This window comes from Bactrocera neohumeralis, chromosome 4 (assembly GCF_024586455.1).
Source record: "Bactrocera neohumeralis isolate Rockhampton chromosome 4, APGP_CSIRO_Bneo_wtdbg2-racon-allhic-juicebox.fasta_v2, whole genome shotgun sequence".
In the NCBI taxonomy this organism is placed as follows: domain Eukaryota; kingdom Metazoa; phylum Arthropoda; class Insecta; order Diptera; family Tephritidae; genus Bactrocera; species Bactrocera neohumeralis.
This window is the reverse complement of record NC_065921.1, coordinates 3,156,359-3,176,227: the sequence shown is the minus strand read 5'-3', so window position 1 is coordinate 3,176,227 and position 19,869 is coordinate 3,156,359. Positions and strand designations below refer to the sequence as shown.

The 19,869-nt window shown below is 39.9% G+C and overlaps 1 protein-coding gene across 1 annotated transcript in view; it reads right to left on the bottom strand.

Annotated features, from left to right (window-relative positions):
* Positions 1–844: 844 nt before the first annotated feature.
* LOC126756282 (uncharacterized) overlaps positions 845–19,869 on the bottom strand; it is a 153,071-nt gene continuing 134,046 nt past the window's right edge. The window contains exons 5-14 of the mRNA XM_050469234.1: positions 19,637–19,769; positions 19,225–19,368; positions 17,605–17,805; positions 16,443–16,511; positions 14,159–14,268; positions 13,791–14,005; positions 10,490–10,628; positions 8,238–8,343; positions 7,727–7,889; positions 845–5,087 (exon numbers count right to left, since the gene is read on the bottom strand). Of these exons, the coding sequence (XP_050325191.1) occupies positions 3,436–5,087; positions 7,727–7,889; positions 8,238–8,343; positions 10,490–10,628; positions 13,791–14,005; positions 14,159–14,268; positions 16,443–16,511; positions 17,605–17,805; positions 19,225–19,368; positions 19,637–19,769 (2,932 nt within the window). The 3' untranslated portion in view covers positions 845–3,435. The remainder of the gene's footprint in view (positions 5,088–7,726; positions 7,890–8,237; positions 8,344–10,489; positions 10,629–13,790; positions 14,006–14,158; positions 14,269–16,442; positions 16,512–17,604; positions 17,806–19,224; positions 19,369–19,636; positions 19,770–19,869) is intronic.

Here is a 19,869-nt window from a genome sequence, read left to right as displayed (position 1 = left end):
GGTTACTTATGTGACGATCCTGCTCAATCTTTTAAATAATTTCATCGACTTTTTCAAGGATAAGTCGAACAGGGCGAGGTGCATCTGTCATATCGAAACTTCCAGAACGGAGCTTCGCAAATTTCATTGGTGGCTTGCGTGGCATTCTTCCCGTTTTTATAAAAAAATTCAAAATATAACGAATTTATTCATAATTTTCCCCCATTTTTGAACAGCTATAACTTTTTTTAACCTCCCCGAATTTAATTGTTTTTTGTTTAAATTAAGCCTAAAATTTCCCCTTTCCAACACTATATGGTGTGACACAATGTGAGTGGTAGCACTGGAGATATACGACTGCTACTCATCTATTGACAAAATACGAAAATACTTTTTTGACTACCCAATTTGTTCGGTTACACACAAACTTAGCCCCTCCTTACGTTTCAACAATTTTACAATTTACAAAAAGTATTTAGTTAACATTTTTGCACAAATAAAATCTCATATTTATCACAGCTTGCATTATTCGATATGAATTAAAACATTTTTGGAATTCTTGGAAATTTTCCAGCCAGCCGCTGTTTATGCCGTTAGCCGAGGGTGTATAAAATTGTATGTTTCTGATTTATTAAATTTCTTGCTAAAGAGTACTCTGGCTTGCCGTACAGAAAGCGACGAGTGGGCCTATTTTACTAGAAATAACTTATTAAAATGGCCAACGTCAAAGCCAAAAGGAATAAGACAGAGCAGCGGCAAAGGGGAAATATTTGCTTTGAATGTTGTTGTAGTGCAGCAGTAGAAATACTTACCTAATTACTGCGTTTCGCCAAGTTGAGTGCCACAAAGTAAACATTTGTGCGAATGCGCTTTACATATGTATTTATTTACCTATATACAGTTAGTTTTAATGACCAACAAACTTGCTTTACATAATAAATACTTAAGAGCTAGCTTTATGAATTATATACGGTAATTACAAATTTTAATAATACTTTTTATTACTTTTGGTACTTTAACGTAATTTCTTTGGCAGAGATATGTGATTTTTAATACTTAAGAGTAAAAAATATTTCCTCACTCTTTTCACACACTTTATTTGAATATGAGTGCGTTCCTAAGAAAAAAGTTAGATCATAAATTATTTACACACAGCTACAAGTCCTTTTTTTAGGTGACTAAATTGCGTTAGCGCTAAGAGTATCCTAACTGTGAATGAAACTAACTAAGTTGCTAGAAACGTTGCGGTTCCAATGGATTCCACAGCTGTGCGCTCGGCACCAATACATGGCGAAATGATTTTCCAACTTAGGGCTCATTTCCGTTGCAGAATCAGTTGCCATGGTTTGGGATCAGTAGACCAGAGAATCTCATTGGAAGCGAGTGTTTCAAGCTGGATATTTACATACACTTACGTTAAAAGCAAGAGAAGAATGATTAAAATATAAAATTTCAATTGAAAATTTTTATATGCTGACTCGAAAGTGACAAAAGGCTTATTATATGAAGTATTGAAGAAGAAAAAGAGAGAATAATATATTATAGAAAAAAAATTATCTACGTATGTTTTATAAAGACAACTACCTATACTTTTTAGCTATCTTAAGTCTACTAGTTTTAAACACAAATCACAGTGCTCTAAAAGTATTGAGTTCACCGAAGAGCTTCTTCATAAACGCGTACAACGGCTGTTGGATTAGATATTACGGAAAAGGAACTTATGAATATGCCCGGTTAATTATGCTGCAGTTGATGGAGAGTAAAAGAAATGAGGAAACGTTCAAATGGCTTTTATTTACATTCTAAGAAACTTCTTACCAGCAGGTATCGCATACAAGTAAGCTCTCGAGAAATAACTAAGGCCAAAAGAAATTTACTTATGAGTTTTAAAAGTGTATAATGATTGTTCACGTGCTGTTAGAACAGTAGAAAGATGGGTTGCTGAATTTAAACGTGGTCGTACAAGCCTTGAAGATCCACGTGAAGGACGTATCAACCAGAAATCATGGCCAAAATACAGGATAGGGTTTTGGAAGATCGTCGATTGCATGTTGCACAATGAAACAAAAACACATTCGAATGCGACTTTCGCAGCAAAATTTATAGCGTTTTAAAACGGAGAAAGTGGATTTTGTGCGCCGATTCATCACTATGGATGAGACTTGGATCTATCACCACGATTCTGAATCAAAACAAGAGACTAAAGAGTGATGTGAACCTTGTTGTTCGGCTTCGAAACGAGTTCGTGTCCGGAAATCGGCCAAGAAGGTTATGGCATAAGTTTTTGGGATGCGAGAGGAATTTTGTTTGCGAATTACTTGCAAACTGGTAAAACAATTAATTCTGAATATTATTGCAACCTTTTGGATCAATTGAAGGAAAAACTTCGTGAAAAAAGACACGGTTTGCATTAGAAAAAAATTCTGTTTCATCAGAACAATGCATCGTGTCACAAGAGCATTTTGACAATGACTAAAATCTATGAATTAAAGTTCGAATTGTTGGACCATCCACCGTATTCACCCTACTTGGCCCCCAACGACTTCCATTTGTTTCCAGAACTCAAACAATTTATGTGTGCCAAGCGTTTTTCATCAAATGAAGAGGTCCTAACACAGATTTGGAGGATCGTTAGAGCAAGTGTATTAATGTTCAGAGAGATTATACTGAGTAATAAAGTTTATTTTGAATCATAAAATTGTGTTTTTCCTATCAAACGACAAAACTTATTGAACAACCTGGTATATGTTTTTATTTCGGGCTTACTGGGTCTCAACTACTGAAATTTTAAATTTTATGAGACACAAATGACATGAAAAAACTGTCAAGTCCTATCAGATGGCCAAATAAGACAGCTTGATTTCATAAAAGCTCATTCCTACTCCAATATACAGTCTCGTATTAACGCAATTTTATCATCAACTGATATACCCCCTCAAGAACAAACTTTTTAGCATATAAATGATGAAGCTCAGCTGGCAATAACTCAAGGTTTAAGCAACGTACTTACCTTTAAGTAGTCCCTAAATAATAAATATATATATGGTAAATAATCTCACTAAAATATCACTTATGAGTCAGTAATATTTTAGAAATTGCCAAACTTTATAATATAATGCCAAAAAAGCCATTCAATGGCTGATAATCTAGGTACACACTCCTACATAGTCTCATCACCTACCTAATGTTTAGTAAACCTACTGAGTATTGAACGTGCTTCACCCTCACTTTAGCAGCGCGTCATTATTATACGTTTAGTTACACTTTTTCAAATCGTCAGAGTGCATATGCATTTATGCAGACCCATGCTTTCCATTTATTTTTTTTTATTTCTACTAAGCTCCTTAAGAAAACTTTAACTTTCTACTACTTAGTATTTCTATGTACAAAACCTGACTAGCTAAGCGCTCTCTAACAAATTTACATGAGAGTACCTACATTTCTAACCAAAATAACTTAAACAGAAACCTCTTTAGTGTACTTGGAGCGATCATTCAGATCGAGTATCAATTTGTCGGGCCGCTTTGCGCGCCCAGCACCATTAGATGGCGCGCTGTTGTCTTCAACGACTGCAGAGCTTGGCTTGGCTTCTTCATTTGTAACAGATCCATTTGAATCGTGCGACATATCAACCGTCGATTGTGTGTTGTTAGCAACTTCTACACTCACAGCGCCAACATTCGCCGCTGCCGCGATACACGCTGCCGCCATAGAGTCTTCTGAAGTTGCCACAGCGTCTTTGTGTAGCGTCCCACAACCACCGCTTACGGTGCTGAGTGCAGATGTCGACTGAACAGTTAGTTCGCGCTGTCGATTTCGCAGCCGAATACACGTGCCTTCGCAATCTGAAGTGTCGTCACTGTTGGTGCTGCTCTCATCGGTGGTTGTGTAGAAGATAATGTCGTCCGTGGAGTGCGTCTTTTGCCTTTGACTCGCGGACGCTGCGGTGCTGGTATGGTCAGTCGCAGGTTGACGCTCAAGCAGGTCGTTGCTACGCGTCTGTGTAACGCCAGTTCGTGCAGCCAAGCTGTACTTTTGTGAATGACGTTCATCGCCGGCTCTTATTATTGTAGCTGCTGCTGTTGCTGTTGCGGCGGACGACAGCTGGCGCGAGTTTCGTCCATTCTTGATACTTTTTCGGAACTTTCTACCGCCACACTTATTGCTATTACGATACTTATTTTTACAATTATCACATATACGATAGCGCACGTCTGCACCCAGACTCTCATTGCCGATATCCTGCAAGCTGGGGCTGCTCGTTTTCGTGCGGCCACTGCGTCGCTTGCTGCTGCCTCTCGTGGAAGGTGGTGTATTGGTAGCCGCGCTGCGTACATTGATGCGCCGCCTTAGTGGCACATCCACCTCCGCATCGATGTCCAAGTCAGGCTGCGAGCACATACATTCCAGTTTTATATTCGCAAAGCTGATGCTGCCTTCCGGCTGTGGCGAACCGAGCTGTTGACAAGTGGCACCACTATATTTACAGCCATCATTGCCACCCACTAAGCCATGCGGCGGGGTGAATGGCCGACAGCTGAAATAGTGTTCTTTGGAAATAACCAAGCAACGCGTACAAATGATGTGCCCCTGCGCACAGCCCAACGCTTGCTGATGGAAGTCCTCGCTGCGCGTTAAGTCTGTATTGATGGCGCGGTCTTCACGCAGCGCCAACAAAGACTCCTCGATTGTGGTCGTGCTGGTCTCCACCTCCAGCATTAGTGCTTTCGGTTGCGTAGGCTTAGCAGCATTGCTCGCAGCTGCCGTAACATTGTTGTTGTGCGTTGTCTGCATCTGTTGATTGTACTTCTCCATTTCAGTATTGAGTGAGAGCAATGGCAAAGCGCCACCGCCGGCACTGCTTGCAGTTATGCCACCGCCACTGCCGGGCGTATATGGACGCACGGTTAGTTGGTTGTTCGAAGTGGCCGCCTGCGATGCGGCGGCAGCGACCATAATCATGCCGCCTGGCGTCTTAAGACCGTCTAAGAGACTGGAGATTGTCATAACGGCAACACCTTTCGGCGGCGCCATCTCTTGAATACGCTGCAGCTGCACACTCAGTTGTCGGATTTCTTCAAGTGCTTCCTGGTCCGAAAGTTTTGTGTCTGCGGAAAAAGAAGAAAGTTTACGACTGAGGATTGCGATCGGTAGAGAATTTCTGCAAAATTTTTTTTTATTATGGGGCTCAGTGTGGTCAACATTAGTAAGAGCTGGATGTAATTGCTAATCAGTAAATTAAGGTTATTTATCAAATGTCAATAAACTTAAGATTATGTTGTGCATAAGTAGTAGTAAGTGGAAGTATTAACAATTTTTTGAACAATTTCTTGAATAAGGAAATAGAGTTCAAGTCTGGTTTAATTAATCATATACAGGGTTTGTTCGGAAAGTAATTGCATCAATTTCTGCCGCCGCGACTGTACTATGGACCGTGCGCGCACCGACTGGATTCGGTAGAGGGCGTTCGAAGCTAACCAAACACCTGGAGTCAGGAATTACGTTTTCGCGCAACGTGTTTTTGTGACCGGTGCAAGCCGAAAATGCAACGTTCGTTAGAGCAGAGGTACGCGATTAAATTTTGTGTAAAACTCGGTAAATCAACGACAGAGACGTTTGATATGATCAAGCAGACTTATGCAGATATTGCCTTAGCAAGAAGTTTCGATACCACCAGGCCTTTTTGGAGGACCGGGAAGATGTCGCAGATGAAGAAGTGAAAACGATGTTCCGCGTCTTTCTTGACATCAAAGGTATCGTCCACCATAAATTTGTTCCTCAGGACAAACCTCAAGAAGTCCTCAAGAGACTCAAACGAAAAACCAATCGAGTCCGACAAGACATCGCAGCCGATTGGAAGTTGCACCAAGACAACGCCTCGGCTCACACCGCTTTTCTTGTGAACAGCTACCTCAGCCGCCCTACAGCCCAAATGTGCACACAAAAGTGTAGTCAAAAGTGTAGCTTTTTTAAATATAAAAAGAAATTAATGTGTGCGCCGGCCCTTTAGAAAAAAGAAAATTGGTCGGATAAGTTTCCAGTCAGTACCGAACAGAACAGAATTCGGTGTGACGTCACTACAAGTTGTTTGTAAACGATGTATGCAGGTTCCGGGTACGCCGAGGATGATAACTCCAGACAATATAAAGAGATGGTAGCTCAAATCAAATCTCTTACAAAGCTGGACCTCTTTCAAGTATGTAGGGGCAGCCGTTTGAGCTAGTTATCCAAATTTCTAGTACAATAAGTCGATCGAGGTGCTCACTAAGCAAAAGTGGTTTGTAAAGGCTAAAACTGCTGGAACTTTTGTGTGTTATGCAAAGTGCACTGGGCCCTTTCATTTCCTTCAGGTCATCGTACATATGAACGTCCGTAACCGTAATTGGATTCAATAAAATAAATTGACTTTTGAGTTTTGACCGCAAACAACAAATTGTGGTCAAACTAAGCCCACACATGAATTTTCTACTCATACAACTATGAAAATAATTGTTTTGGTTGACATAGATGATAGATGTGCTGACAATTTACGCAAAAAAAATATTTACACAATAAAACGGAAATATTTTAGCTACCAATTTTGCCCTGAAAACTCAAAGTACTGTGTAAAATGTATGAAAGTGTTCCCCTCGGCGACTTCACGTCAAACCATCTACTACCAAGTGAATGACATGAAATGTCCCAGTTAAAGAGCAAATGCCGGATATTTAAGCAAAAACTACTGAGCAATAATGACGAAACGAGATTTCTCTGCCAATGTAAAGTGGAAGTTCGAACAGCGGCGGCGGAGAGCCAAGTGCCACGAAGTGAGTGGCTGGTGCTTGAGCATTTTGACAAATGATGCAATTCGCATGACATGACAGTGCCAAAGCATTGATAACTGTCAGTGCCAAGGTATAGGAGCTGATGACATTACGCACTTGTTTGAGTAATGATGAAGGATGGCAGGTAAGCAGTTGGGGAGAGGTAATGGAACTATTTGTAGCTAAGCATTTAACGACTATTAGAAGTTCTTTAGATGTTAATCGATTTGATAGGATAAAACCTGTGTACCCTGAACAGGGTATTTTAAGTTTGCCGCGAAGTTTGTGGCACACAGAAGGAAACGTCAGAGGCCCTATTAAATATATACTTATATATAAATGATCAGTCATTCGTTCCAATTCACACAAAGCGTAATTTCACTTGCTGGCAAATTATCTTTCCGCTCCTAAGAGGACTGGTTCGAAAACGCACTAAAATTTATATTAGCGTTCACCCTGTTCTCTTTTATCCAAGTTAGTCGAGACATTCTTTGCTTGGTATGGTTAGTCTTTCTCCATCACAAAGTTAGATTAATACTTTCTATAAATCAATTGATGGACTTCGGAATTTATTCATTTGAGAATAGAGAAGTTAATATATTATGTTCTCAAGAGCGTCTAGAGCAATTATGTGCTATATGTTTCCAAATCATGAAGTTCCTTATTTTCCATTGTTCTCATTTTAAAACTGTCAGTCGCTTGTAATCACTTGATGAGAGTTTGTGTGAAGGCCAGCACTCGGCTCGTTAACGCTTAATTAGTATGAAATACTTTCTGTTTTTTGTTCACATCAAACCTCTAAAATGTCCAACTACAAACACAAAATGCTTGAGTAAACAATTTCGAGAATGTATGTTGACTAGATAAGCGAAATCCTCTTTAAATCGGGGAAAAGCTAAGCGCTTAGGGAAAAAGTTCGTGATGCGTGTGAATTTGCAACTTACCGCCTGATGTGGTGCCCGCCACGGGAACGGTGGAGGTGGTAACCGAACTGGGATTAGCAAAGGTGCGCACCTGTGGACGAAAATTGAATTTGGCGCCGGAGGACTTGGCGCCCATGCCGATGGTCTCCTGATGCGATTTGCCGCTGCGCAGCACAATGTAAACCTGTTGAGTCATAAAAATACAAAATAAGCAACAATAACAACAAAGGCAACAATGGCAACCATAAAAGAGTCATATAAGCGCCCACAATAAAATAAGCGAAAGCGAATTGTCAGTGAGGAATTTGAATGTAATCGAGGATTAAATAACAATGTTGTCACAAATGGAATTTATATACGCCCGAGCGAACAATAGGCGTTCGGCTAATTTTAGCCCCCCCAATAATTTTTTTTCATATTTTCATGTCAACATAAGTTTATAAATGTTTGGTTGGTACACAATGCCTTGAAAGTTAAAAATAACGCGTGGGTCGGGGGAGTGGGCGGTGCGTTGGAGCGTTGCGACACTTACCTTGCTGCCGAATATTAAACACAATAAAAGTGTCACCGTCAATTGTGTGTGACAGAAGAAAATGATGTAGAGCAGGTCAGGATTAGCTGGTGATTGCAGGAAGAGCCTAAAAGAATTGAAGAAGCGTAAAGTGAAAAGAAATGTTGAATTTGTGGAATTTCGTTTATGTTCTGTAAAGTCACTGTGCCTTGCCGTATTTTTTTTAACTGAGTTCATTTTATATTATTGTGTTAACAGTTAGCAGGCGTTTTAGCGTGATATATCAGTTTCGACGGCTATTTTATTTTATTTTTTTGATTAATCTGTTAATTTTCCATTGATAACCTTGTTACTGAACCTCGCATACTGATGTCATTGAAAATTATCTTTATGTTTTTTATTCCTTCATTTCAATATTATTTCGTTTAAATGTAATTATTATTTTAGCTTAAACCGATAGGAATTTTGCAATTTAAGAGATGTTTTATGAGCCTGTGATATAAAGCCAATATTTTGGCATTTGGATATAAAATAATATATTGGGTAGTCCAAAAGGTCTTTTCGTATTTCTAATCAAACTTCAACTTATTTTTTTATATTTCTAATGAACTTTAATAAATTAAATATGCATCAATTTGGTGGACACTTTTCTACATTTGCCGTTGTAGACATTATTTCAACAGTGTACAACTTTTTTGGTTTCTCGGCGAAAAACTGCGATAAGTAATTTTCACAGGCATCTCTTGAAGCCAATTTTACTTCATTAAGGGAGTTCTGCAATGACCGAAACAAATGGCAGTCCGGTGGTGCAAAGTCAGGGCTATATGGTGGATGCATCAAAACTTCCCATCCAAGCTCTCCCAGTTTTGCTGAGTTTTCAAAGATGTGTGTAGTCTAGCGTTGTCCTGATGAAAGACGAAGCGCTTTCTGTTGATCACTTCTGTCTGTTTTCTAGGATTGCTTGCTTCAATCTCATCAGTTGTTGCCATGAAAATGTAGAACCAATCGTTCGACAAGGCTGGAGCTGCTCATAGTGGATGATTCCTTTCCAATCCAAACACTCAGCATAATTTTTCGAGGCGTCAATCTTGACTTTGCGGTCATTTGTTGAGCTTCACGACGCTTGGACCATGATTTTTTTGCACATTATTGTTAACTAGGTCCATTAAATTTTTCACAGACAGTTCATGTGGTACCCAAACATTTGTAGGCAGCCTTTTCTAAATGCTTCAAAACCCTTTGATGATGAAGGTTGAGTTCCTTAGCAATGTCATGGCTTTTCAACAATAGATCGACCAGAGAGAGGTGCATCTTTCACACCGAAAATTCCAGAACGGAAGTGAGCGAACCATTGTTGTGCTACACGAACTGATGCAGCATCGTCTCTGTAAACTACACTAATTTCATTGGTGGCTTGCGTGGAATTATTCTCTTGTTTGTAAAAAAATTTTAAAATAAATCAAATTTCTTGATTATTTTCACATATTTTTGAACAATTGTAATTTATTTTCAACTTCCCCGAATTTTATTTTTTTTTTGGTTAAATGAAGGTCTAAATATCACCTTTTCAACACTATATGGTATATGGTATATATGGTATGATACAATGTGATTGTTAGCACTGGAGATATACGACTGCAACGACATCTTTTGACAAGATACGAAAAAACTTTTTTGACTGCCCATTATACTCTTTACTGTTGGAATCAAATTTCATATCGGGTGAGTAACCAGAAGACTACTTTCAAGAAAATTTCTATCAATTTTGGTTTATGAGAAGGCATTGGGGATTCTCTGTTGTACATTTCTTCTTTTCTCGCACTCTTTTGCGTTCTATTAAAATACGACTAATTTCATTCTAACTAGACCGAAAGTAAAGTGTCTCTTGAGCCGTAGCGCAACTAAAATCACTGAAGATGTAACTGCAAAGCATTCGTAAAATGAAACTTTTAGACATAAAAATTTCTAGCGCACATATTTGTAGATAATTCTTCATCTCTAAAAGTTGCATATTGCGCGTGCTTACTACTTTTCTGTTTTTGTTGTTCTACTGCAACCTCTCGTGATAACTTGCCACATTTAGATAAGCTCTTTCGCCGATTAATCAACGCACCTCAATTGCCAGTTCTATTTCACTGCCCACAACTGTACTTATGACCAAAACATCGTGTAAACGCTTGTAAGTACTACTTAAGTGTATGTGTGTTAGTGTATTTATGCTATTCAATAATTTATTTTTGGTCATTTACTTAACCTGTGCACACATTACTTACATGGAGACGTTGAGGAAGCAGGTCAGCAGGAATTCATTGTAGATGGCCATGGAGATGAAGCGACTCTCGTTGAACTCGGACGGCGCCTTCCGCACCATAATGCACAGGCGCACACCCCAGGCGAGAAATAGCACCTCCACTGTGCGGCAATGTAATTGGGAAATGAAATGTAAAAATATGGTGAAAATCGAAAGCAAATATTATTTCAGCAAAAATCAAAAATCAGTAAAGTAATTCTGTTCAGTCTGTTTTTCTATTCACCACCTGTGATTTTACAGTATTTCCGACGCTTTGTACTTTCGCAGCATTTCCATTCTTTGCAATTACATAATATTTCGTAATGCTCTTATATAATTTGTATGCCACATGCCACATGCCACATTTGTGAATTATGTAATTTCTATTTTCTTCAAAAGCCCGAAATTTTTTAAGCCACTTTAAAATTTGTGCGAATATTGATTTGATGACGTTTTAATGACACACATACATACATATGTACTTGCGCACACAAGTGTTGAACACGAGCGAAGTTTCAGGGAGAGAGAAAAAAGGTTCTTTGAAAATTTGTAAGTTTCTGCATTATTCATGGCGCAGCACAACAATTTTTCATGCTCGAGTGCCATGCTTTCTGCACCACCACTAACAACAACAACAAAAACAACAACCACAACAGCAGGGGCTTACAGCTTTCGCTTTGCAACAGTCTTTGCTATGGTTTGCTTTTCCCTTTTTTTGTCTTTTTTTCCTTTTTGCTTTTGCTTTTCTTTGCGTTCACTTTGGTTTCGGTAATTTTGTAATCTTTTTCTCGGAATTTCGCCTGTCGCACTTGTGTTTCGCATATTTGATAAAGTGGGTCCCTTCAAATCTTTTTTGTTTGTATAATTTAATGTGACACACATTTCATGTTAACTTCCTGCTTGTGAATAAGTGACTTCATACGGTTAAGCACTTATTTGCCTTATTTGCTTATGTACATATGTATGTGTGTGCATGAGCATGGGTATTGCACTCACCCTCAGTTGCGGAAATCGTAAGCTATTTGAAGAAAAGCGTGTGAGCGAGGAAAAGTATTAAATTCGTTTATAGTTGAGCTTTCGAGAACTAACCGTTTTGGATACAATTTACTTACGCCAAGCTTAAGCCAATTAAAGTAATTCTAAATGTAATTTAATGCTGTATATGATCTCAGCTTGTTTCTACAGCTTCAAGCTATGAGATCTTCGTTGATGTCGAACTTGACAAAACCTGAAGTATTCGTGTTCATCTATTGGTATCACAACGGTGTGATTGTAAGAACTAGCTTTAGTAGAGTCAGCGATATTAGGATAAGAAGATAGATCTACTAAATTGTTTGATAATTTGAGTTGAATTATTCGTCAAATCAAACGTCGTCAAAGATTTTTGCGATCTTTCAGAGAGATACTTGATATCTAATTTTGATACTACATCTAGTCTCTTTAACATGTAACGTTGTTGTCTACAGGGTTTGTCCGGAAAGTTATAGGGCTGATTTTCTTACGCCGCGACTGTACTTCGATAGAGGGCGTTCCTAGCTAACGAACGAGCTGGTCAGTGGTCTCCGAAAACCTGGAGAGTCAGGACAAACATTTTCGCGCGACGTATTTCTGTGAACGCATTTAAATTCTGTGTGAAACTCTGTAAATCTGCGACAGAGATGTTTGATTGATCAAGCAGGCTTACCCAGAGGTTGCTTTAGCAAAAAGTGGTGTGTTTCGGTGGCACGAAACTTTTTTGGAGTGACGGGAAGAGGTCGCTGATGAAGACCGAAAGAATGAGCAAATCCACAGATGCTCATTGTGTTTCTTAACATCAAAGACATCGTCCACCATGCATTTGATCCTGCACGACAAACCGTCAACGCCAAGTTTCACGTGGAAGTCCTCAAGAGACTCAAACGAAGGGTCAATCCGGACCGACAAGATATCTCAGCCGATTGAAAGTTGCACCACGACAACGCCTCGGCTCACTCTGCCTTTCTTGTGAACAGCTATCTAACCAAGTCCGGCATTCCGCAGCCGCCCTACAGCCCAGATGTGGCCCCCCGTATTTTTTTTTGTTTCCTTGCTTGTAAACGCCAATGAAAGGCACGCGTTTTTAAGGCGACAGAGGGGATCCAAGCAGCATGAACCTTGGCTCTCAAGGCTATTCCGGAGATTGCTTTCCGTGATGCCTTCAATGCTTGTAAATCGCGCTGGCAGTGCTGCATCGACGCAGAAGGAACCTATTTGGAGAGTTTTTAAAGAATTTTAACGACTGGTTCCATAATGTTTTTTTAATCGACTCATCCCAATTACTTTCTGGACAAATCCTGTATATGGACTCGCCCGACATGCTGAACATTTTTGAATAAATATACTCTATAGGGCCTGGTGGGTTACAGGTTTCGTATTCTGCACAGGGTATAAACTGTGATTAAGGCTATAACGGCCCATCCATTACCGAGTTTGGTTTTCAGGTTTTATCATCTGCCATAAACGGCTCTAAGCACACTAAATACTTTCTAATTATAAATTCTCTCAAGCTTGCTTAATTTGCTTTTAGATGATGCTTTAATAAGTGCAGCTTAAATTCTATAATTTCCGCCTTAAACCATTCAACGTTGTTGGCATTAAGGGACATCGTGTTCTACAAATATGCAAGTAGCTAGTCATAAGAGCACGCCTCCCTGCTAGGTATATGCGATGGATGCCGGCTACATACATTTCTTATCCACCCACGAGAGCGGTGACCAGCAGCGTGCCATGAAACCGGCTGCCGTCCATAGTTAGATGTGGGGGTCTCTTGACACTCCGAGCGCCTTCAACTATTTCGTGTTCTGCGGCGCCAAAAGTGTGACTGCATGTTCAAGCAAAATTTTAAGTTTACACATCATGTCGTTAGCCATGGACCTTGGCATGCTTGGCGTACAAGCTTGTAAATCTCTTATGTACTCGTGACACGAGTACGCGTCTCTGCATGTGTGTGGAGTGTGTGTGTTTGTAAGCGCATGTGTATGACATTTTCATCCCTTTCTTTAAAGCAAAACTATTACGGCGTCGAGGAATGCAAACGCTGTTAAGCCACTTAAGTCGGCGATGCCTAAGTGTTCGTCACAAACTTATTTCTAGCCTGAGCTCTCTTGTAAGTCGCAGGTCTAATCGATAACATCGACAAAAAAAAAAAAAAATACACTATGCTTTCCAATACAAACATTATGAGTATGTGTGAGTTTGTGAGTGCGTATTTTTAGCATTATTTTTCGGACGGCTTCAGCTCCTTTGTATTGTGCACGAGTACTTACTCGATGTGAAAGTGTAATCCCAGTAATCCGTTTTGCATAAAAATGCTTTCAGATCATCAGCAGTGCGGCCAACCACAACATCGGGCGGTGCAACCAAAGTACGCACCAGCAGGCACGTTCCAATGACACCGCAAATAATGCCGAGCCGCTTCAATAGTGCTGCGTCTGTGATTTTCACCGCTTTTGCTGAACGAACACGAAATATCACCGAAATGCTACATTTTGTGGGAAAGAGAGAGAGACAGAGAAACGAAGGTGTTAGTCGAGCATATATACTGCTTTAAATGTATGTGCATGTGTGTGTGTGCTGCATGCGTTTAAAGTGCTGAGAATTTAAGTTCCATTTTGCAACTAGAGATTTGACTCACCGCCACGTTTTCAGCATCAAAGCGCCATATGTCAGTGAGAATCCGATTTCGCGTAGCCATATTCGCGCCGTGCAGGTGTACAGATTCGGATTGGGGTACATCACGATATTCTGTAAAAATAATGAAAAGAATTGTACTTGCATTTGTAGAGCTTTCTGAATGAATTTGCAATTTTGTCGTTTAATCTGCCAATAAAAATACTAGGTGGTTTGTGTTGGAACTTAGACCCAGTAGTTTGCGTTGATATTAAACAAGAAAGGGCGTTAAGTAACAAATAAAAAAGTTTTACTACAGTTTATATTGTAACTAAGTGATATAGTGTTCGATGCGATTCCGAAAAATGGGAAGCTTCTTGACACGTGCAAAAGTTTTAGTCGTCTCCTTTAAGTTGGTCGCTTTGACGTGGCGAAGGGACTTAAGTAATAGTAATGTGCGCATCCCAAATGGGAACACACTCTATTCTTACAAACCAAGAGCGACATCTCATAATCCGCACAATGGTGATATGGATGAATAAACAAGGTATTGAAGTACCCGTGCCGATGACTGAAAGCTCAGCGAACGAATAGCTGATCGCTAACGGTCCCCTCCGATGCCCGGGCGAGGTTGGAGATATTAAATGCCTTCTCTACGCATACCGGTTCTGCAGTCGAGTGACCAACTTTTTAGGGCTTATTCGTGGGACCGAACATAAAAAAGAATCTACAACAACAACAATAACCAACCTGATGACAACTGCTTTGATTACGGGAACAGCTACGACAAATTGGAGTCCAATAACGGAATCTGATGAGGACGATCTACCCGCCTTCAGACAGGAGACGATTAAGAGTACTACGGAAACCGCTAAATCAAGAGTGGAAGCCTCCACTTCCAACGCTACTATGAGCACCAACCAAAGTGCACAGATAGCTAAAGGAGACAACCATCGCAAAAAAACCCCAGAATCATCTGAGGAAAAGCCGGTTCCAAATGATAGTCTTTATACTTGGAAAGACTGCCAAAAATCAGGCAGCACGCATCCCAGTTGAAGAGGAGGAAATCAAGCGCCTAAAACAGACATTGGTGTATTACAAAAGCTTTCTGATAAAGACGCAATCCGAACCTCAAGTCGAAAGTACAAACCCGAGCAGTTTACAAAAAACGTGTCGCTCAATCACCGAAACGCAGGGCATTCTGCCAAAAACCCTAGGCGGAGTGAAGGGGAACAAAGCAGATTAACAACAGCAAGACATTTCTGCGATGAAGCCAAAATCAGCTTACAAGTAGCTATTATAGACGGCAACTCCTCCTCGAAACGCACAGTGCAGGAACGGTAGGTGGAGATCGACGTCAGATTATAGAGTATGGTGCTAAGTTATGTACTCGACAATCCTGCGGGTCCCCACCCAGAGTAAGATGAACAATAACCTTAGATGTGTGATGCGAAAAGGCCATCGATATCAGCCTTATACAGGGGCTTTGGGTTAATGAAGACAGCAATAAAGGGCTAAACAGCAGTAACTACAATATTTTTTATACACATAATAATTGCGTTGAAATGTTTCACTAATGTGATTTAGTTTATAAGTCAATATGTAGTGTTCGTTATTTCGAACGTCGCTTTGTATTTGTTCGAAATTCTCCTCGATTTCTTAATGTCTCATTCGAATCAATTTTATTTGATATACCGTAATACTAAATTTTTTCGCCAAGAAAGTAGATTAGAATCACAAAAGAAATGATTCGGAAAGAAGCAACATTTTTTCACCTAATTTGGCTCCAATGACCTTTTTCTTCTTTCGAGACTAGATATGTTTTATTCTAACCACGTAGCTTTTCTATCGCTATTATTTAGTTCTCAATACTTAAGAGGTGGGTGAAGTTTTTAGTCGATATTGCTGTCCTCGCAGTTGTTAACGCTTGTTTGAGATAAATAATGGATTATATGTATGATGATAGATAATGGATTATATTTATATAATATATATATATACATGTATATACATATATAAACATTGAACAGCTTAGAGATCTTCACATACTACTCTCCCCTGTTACACGCTCACGTTAGAATTTAATAGAAGAAACAAGAGGCGGATACATCCCATTTAAATGTAATGAGATGGTGTCCATAATCTAAGGTCAGATTTAAATAATAAATTTCTTCAATACTCATTTTCGGCATACCGAAAGCAGGAGATTTACCAAAACCATTTCGGAGTCTACCTCTGTTTGGTCGTATAAGTTGGATTTGCAAAGGCACAAAGAAGTTCTTTTTAAGAATTGAATAGTTTTTACTTACTGTACAGTAGATGAAGAAGGCGCCTAGGGCAATGACGCGCAACAGAGCCGGGCTGGCGGCACGAACAACCTGTAAATAGGAAGGAGAATATCAGAGTCGGTGTGAAGTGTGGATATTGGTGTACGTTAAAATTCAATAAAAATAAATAAATAAATCATATTTGTGAAAGCACATTGGTTTGCACCGCTTGCCACACGCCAGCAAGAACATGGCGTATATTTATGTGTGTTGGTGCTTAGCGCAAATGTGAGACTTCAATAACGATATTTTTAACAACCTCTGCACAGCAACAGCCGGAAATCCATAAAATTTTGTGTTATTTGGTTTACGATCGTGCTTGGCGCATCCATACGCTCCAACACCGACTCATCGAACATGCACGAATACAAAGTAGTCACCGTACTCCTGTGGCTTCATGCGAACGCGACGTTGGTCTCACATAAAAATTCAAGAAGGGAGCGCTGCTGCAGCATTCGTCCGTCGCATTTAGATGACAACAAGCCGCAACGCCTCAGCGTCGCCAGTGCCGGTGAAGAGACGCACATAAAGTAACAGCTGGTCTTGGTTTTGGCGGCAGCAACATGTTTCCTTTTTTGTCTGAGTGCGCACTTAAGAACGTAATAAAGAACAAAATGAGTGGACCGGGAACACCGCGTATGCCACAAGCAGATATGACCCCAAATACCAGTCGTAAAACTAGACTAGTCATCAAAGAGCAGAAGTGAATATGAACTCGAAGTTTTAGCGGGTACACAGCTCTCGCCGGCAAATGACGCCACATTTTCCGCCACAGACGCCACATGTCAACAGCACCCAAGGCAAAGTAATAAAAATTGTTAAATTTCATTATGAACTCACAACTGCCGCGCCACATACTCGCACTTTGCTGGTCAGTCTTTCACCGGCCGCGCCGACCAAAGTCCGGGTGGTCAAGGTTAATGCGTTCAATATTAACCTGCCGTCATAAGTAGCTTTGTGGTTGGTGGCGCGCAGCCAAGTTGGCGACTGGGTCGACTGTCATGCTGCGTGTGGCCGGACAATATGTGTACCGTTACACTTTTATGATGGCGGCGCAAAGACTTAAACATTTTTATGCGCAAATATGTGCTTTTGCTATTGTTGTTGTGCACGTAGCATGCAATGTGTGACGTGTGGTACTTACCTTCACTTGTTGATAGCGGAATGTGAACCACGCGGCCGGCGGCAGCAAACCGATGACGGTGCAAGCCAGCACCAAAATGCTCGTTCGCATCGGCCAATTAAGCGCTGCAATGCAAGGCGAGCCGTCCTCGCAGTAATCGCAGCCCTCGGCGCACGGCAGGCACTCGTACTCATTGATGATGTTGTAGGTGGAGTTTCTGCCCTGCAAAGTGTGTGGCAAACTCTCATAAAATTTCAATTCATTTTAAGTATTTCGCTTAATTTGTACAATATTAATTTTATATACTCATTTATTTTATAAATATAGAATTTATCTCACTCAGGAACTTTACACCGACAATTCCAATCGTCTGAGAAAAATATTGGGTACCAGTGCTACCAATCACATTATGTTGGATAGAAAAGACCAAAAAAAATTAATGTCGTTGAAAAGTCGGTGAAATTATGGAAAAGATTGACCAGGACAGACACAAAAGCAGCCATGACATCTCTAAGGAACTTAACATTCATCGTCAAATGGTTTTGAACTATTTAAAAAAGGCTGGCTACAAAAAGAAGCTCGATATTTGGGTACCACATGAATTGTATTTGCTGAAACGAAATGAAATCGTACCATTTCTGAAGCGAATGGTAACAGGAGACGAAAAGTGGATCGATCAAATATGACAATAATGTGTGAAAAAGATCATAGTCCATACGCGGTGAAGCTCAGCAAATGGTCGCAAAACCAGATTGACGCCTCGACTGGCTATGCTGAGTTTTTGGTGGGATTGAAAAGTAATCATCCACTATGATCTGATGATTTTACATTTTACTGTCAATAACGGATACGATTAAAGCAAACAATCGAAAAAAACGGCCAGAACTGATCAACGGAAAGGGCTTCGTCTTCCATCAGGACAACGCTAGACCACATACATCTTTGATGATTCGGCCAAAACTGGGAGAGCTTGGCTGGGAAGTTTTGATGTATCATATAGCCCTGTCCTTGCACTATCGAACTATCATTTGTCTCGGCAGAACTCCCTTAATGGAGCAAAGTTGGCTACAAGAGAAGCATGTGAGAATTACTTAACGCAGTTTTTCGCCGAGAAACCAGAAAAGTTTTACACTGATGGAATAGTGTCTCTAACGGTAATATAATAAAAAAATAGTCGATCAAAATGGTACCTATTTGTTCATTTATTTATTATAGTAAATAAAAAAAAAATTGGTTGAAGTTTGATTAGAAATACGAAAAGACTTTTTCGACTACCAAATATTTGGATTAATTTGTACTATTATATATTAATTTTATATACTCATTTGTTTCATAAATATGGAATCTCTCTCACGCGAGAAACTCCAATCGTCTTAGGCAAATATTGATCGCACCACAATGGATATTCTGAGATCCCCCACTAATTTTGAAATTTTTTAATATTTTGTAATCTTTTGAATAATTTGCTCAAACATTTGTCTTTGATTAGTGCTTGACATTTGATTTAACTAAAGTAACATCAGCAAAAGATTTATTTTCGGGGCTGAACACATTATGTAAACTGCTTTTGTTTTCCAAGTGTTGAGGCGATTTTTGTGGATTAAATTATTTGCATGAAAATTCCATAAGGATTGAACTTACCAGCATGAGCTTCTCGTACTCCTCCTCCAGCAGGCTGCCGTTGAAGAACTTTTGCGAAGACATGGTGTCTGGAAAGTAATAGCCCTTGCGACAAACACATTTGTAGGAGCCACGGCGGAAGCCCAATCCTTTTAAAGCCTCACACTAAAAAGTCCAAAAGAAAGAAGGCTCTTATGTGGCATAACAAATAAATGGAATAAAAAAACAGTTTCGAACAGAACAAAAAAACAGTGTGGGGGAAGTCGTGCTTTTGTGCGAAATTTGTAAATTAAAATCGAAATCCAGCATTAAATGATTTCTATCGAAATTTATGCTGCATAACTTCGCTTACTCTCGTTTCTATTTATTTACAGCTTTTCGGTAAGGAAAGTAATATTTAATTGTGTTTGTATTTGTATTTGTTTGTACATACCATTGTTGTGCGCTGTTTGCATTTGTCGGTGCCGGCGAATATGTTGAGGGGCTGTGTGGTGCCCGGCGAGTTGCGCTGCGGACATTGATCGATATCCACACGCCTCAAGTCGATGTCGATGCCCGAAGTTCCTCTACAGTTGTTGCAGTTGTTTTACAAAAGTTGTTAGTATTTTGTTGGTTTCCAATTTAGTGGTTTGCGTTTGCAGTTTCGAATTTCATGGTTTTTGTAGT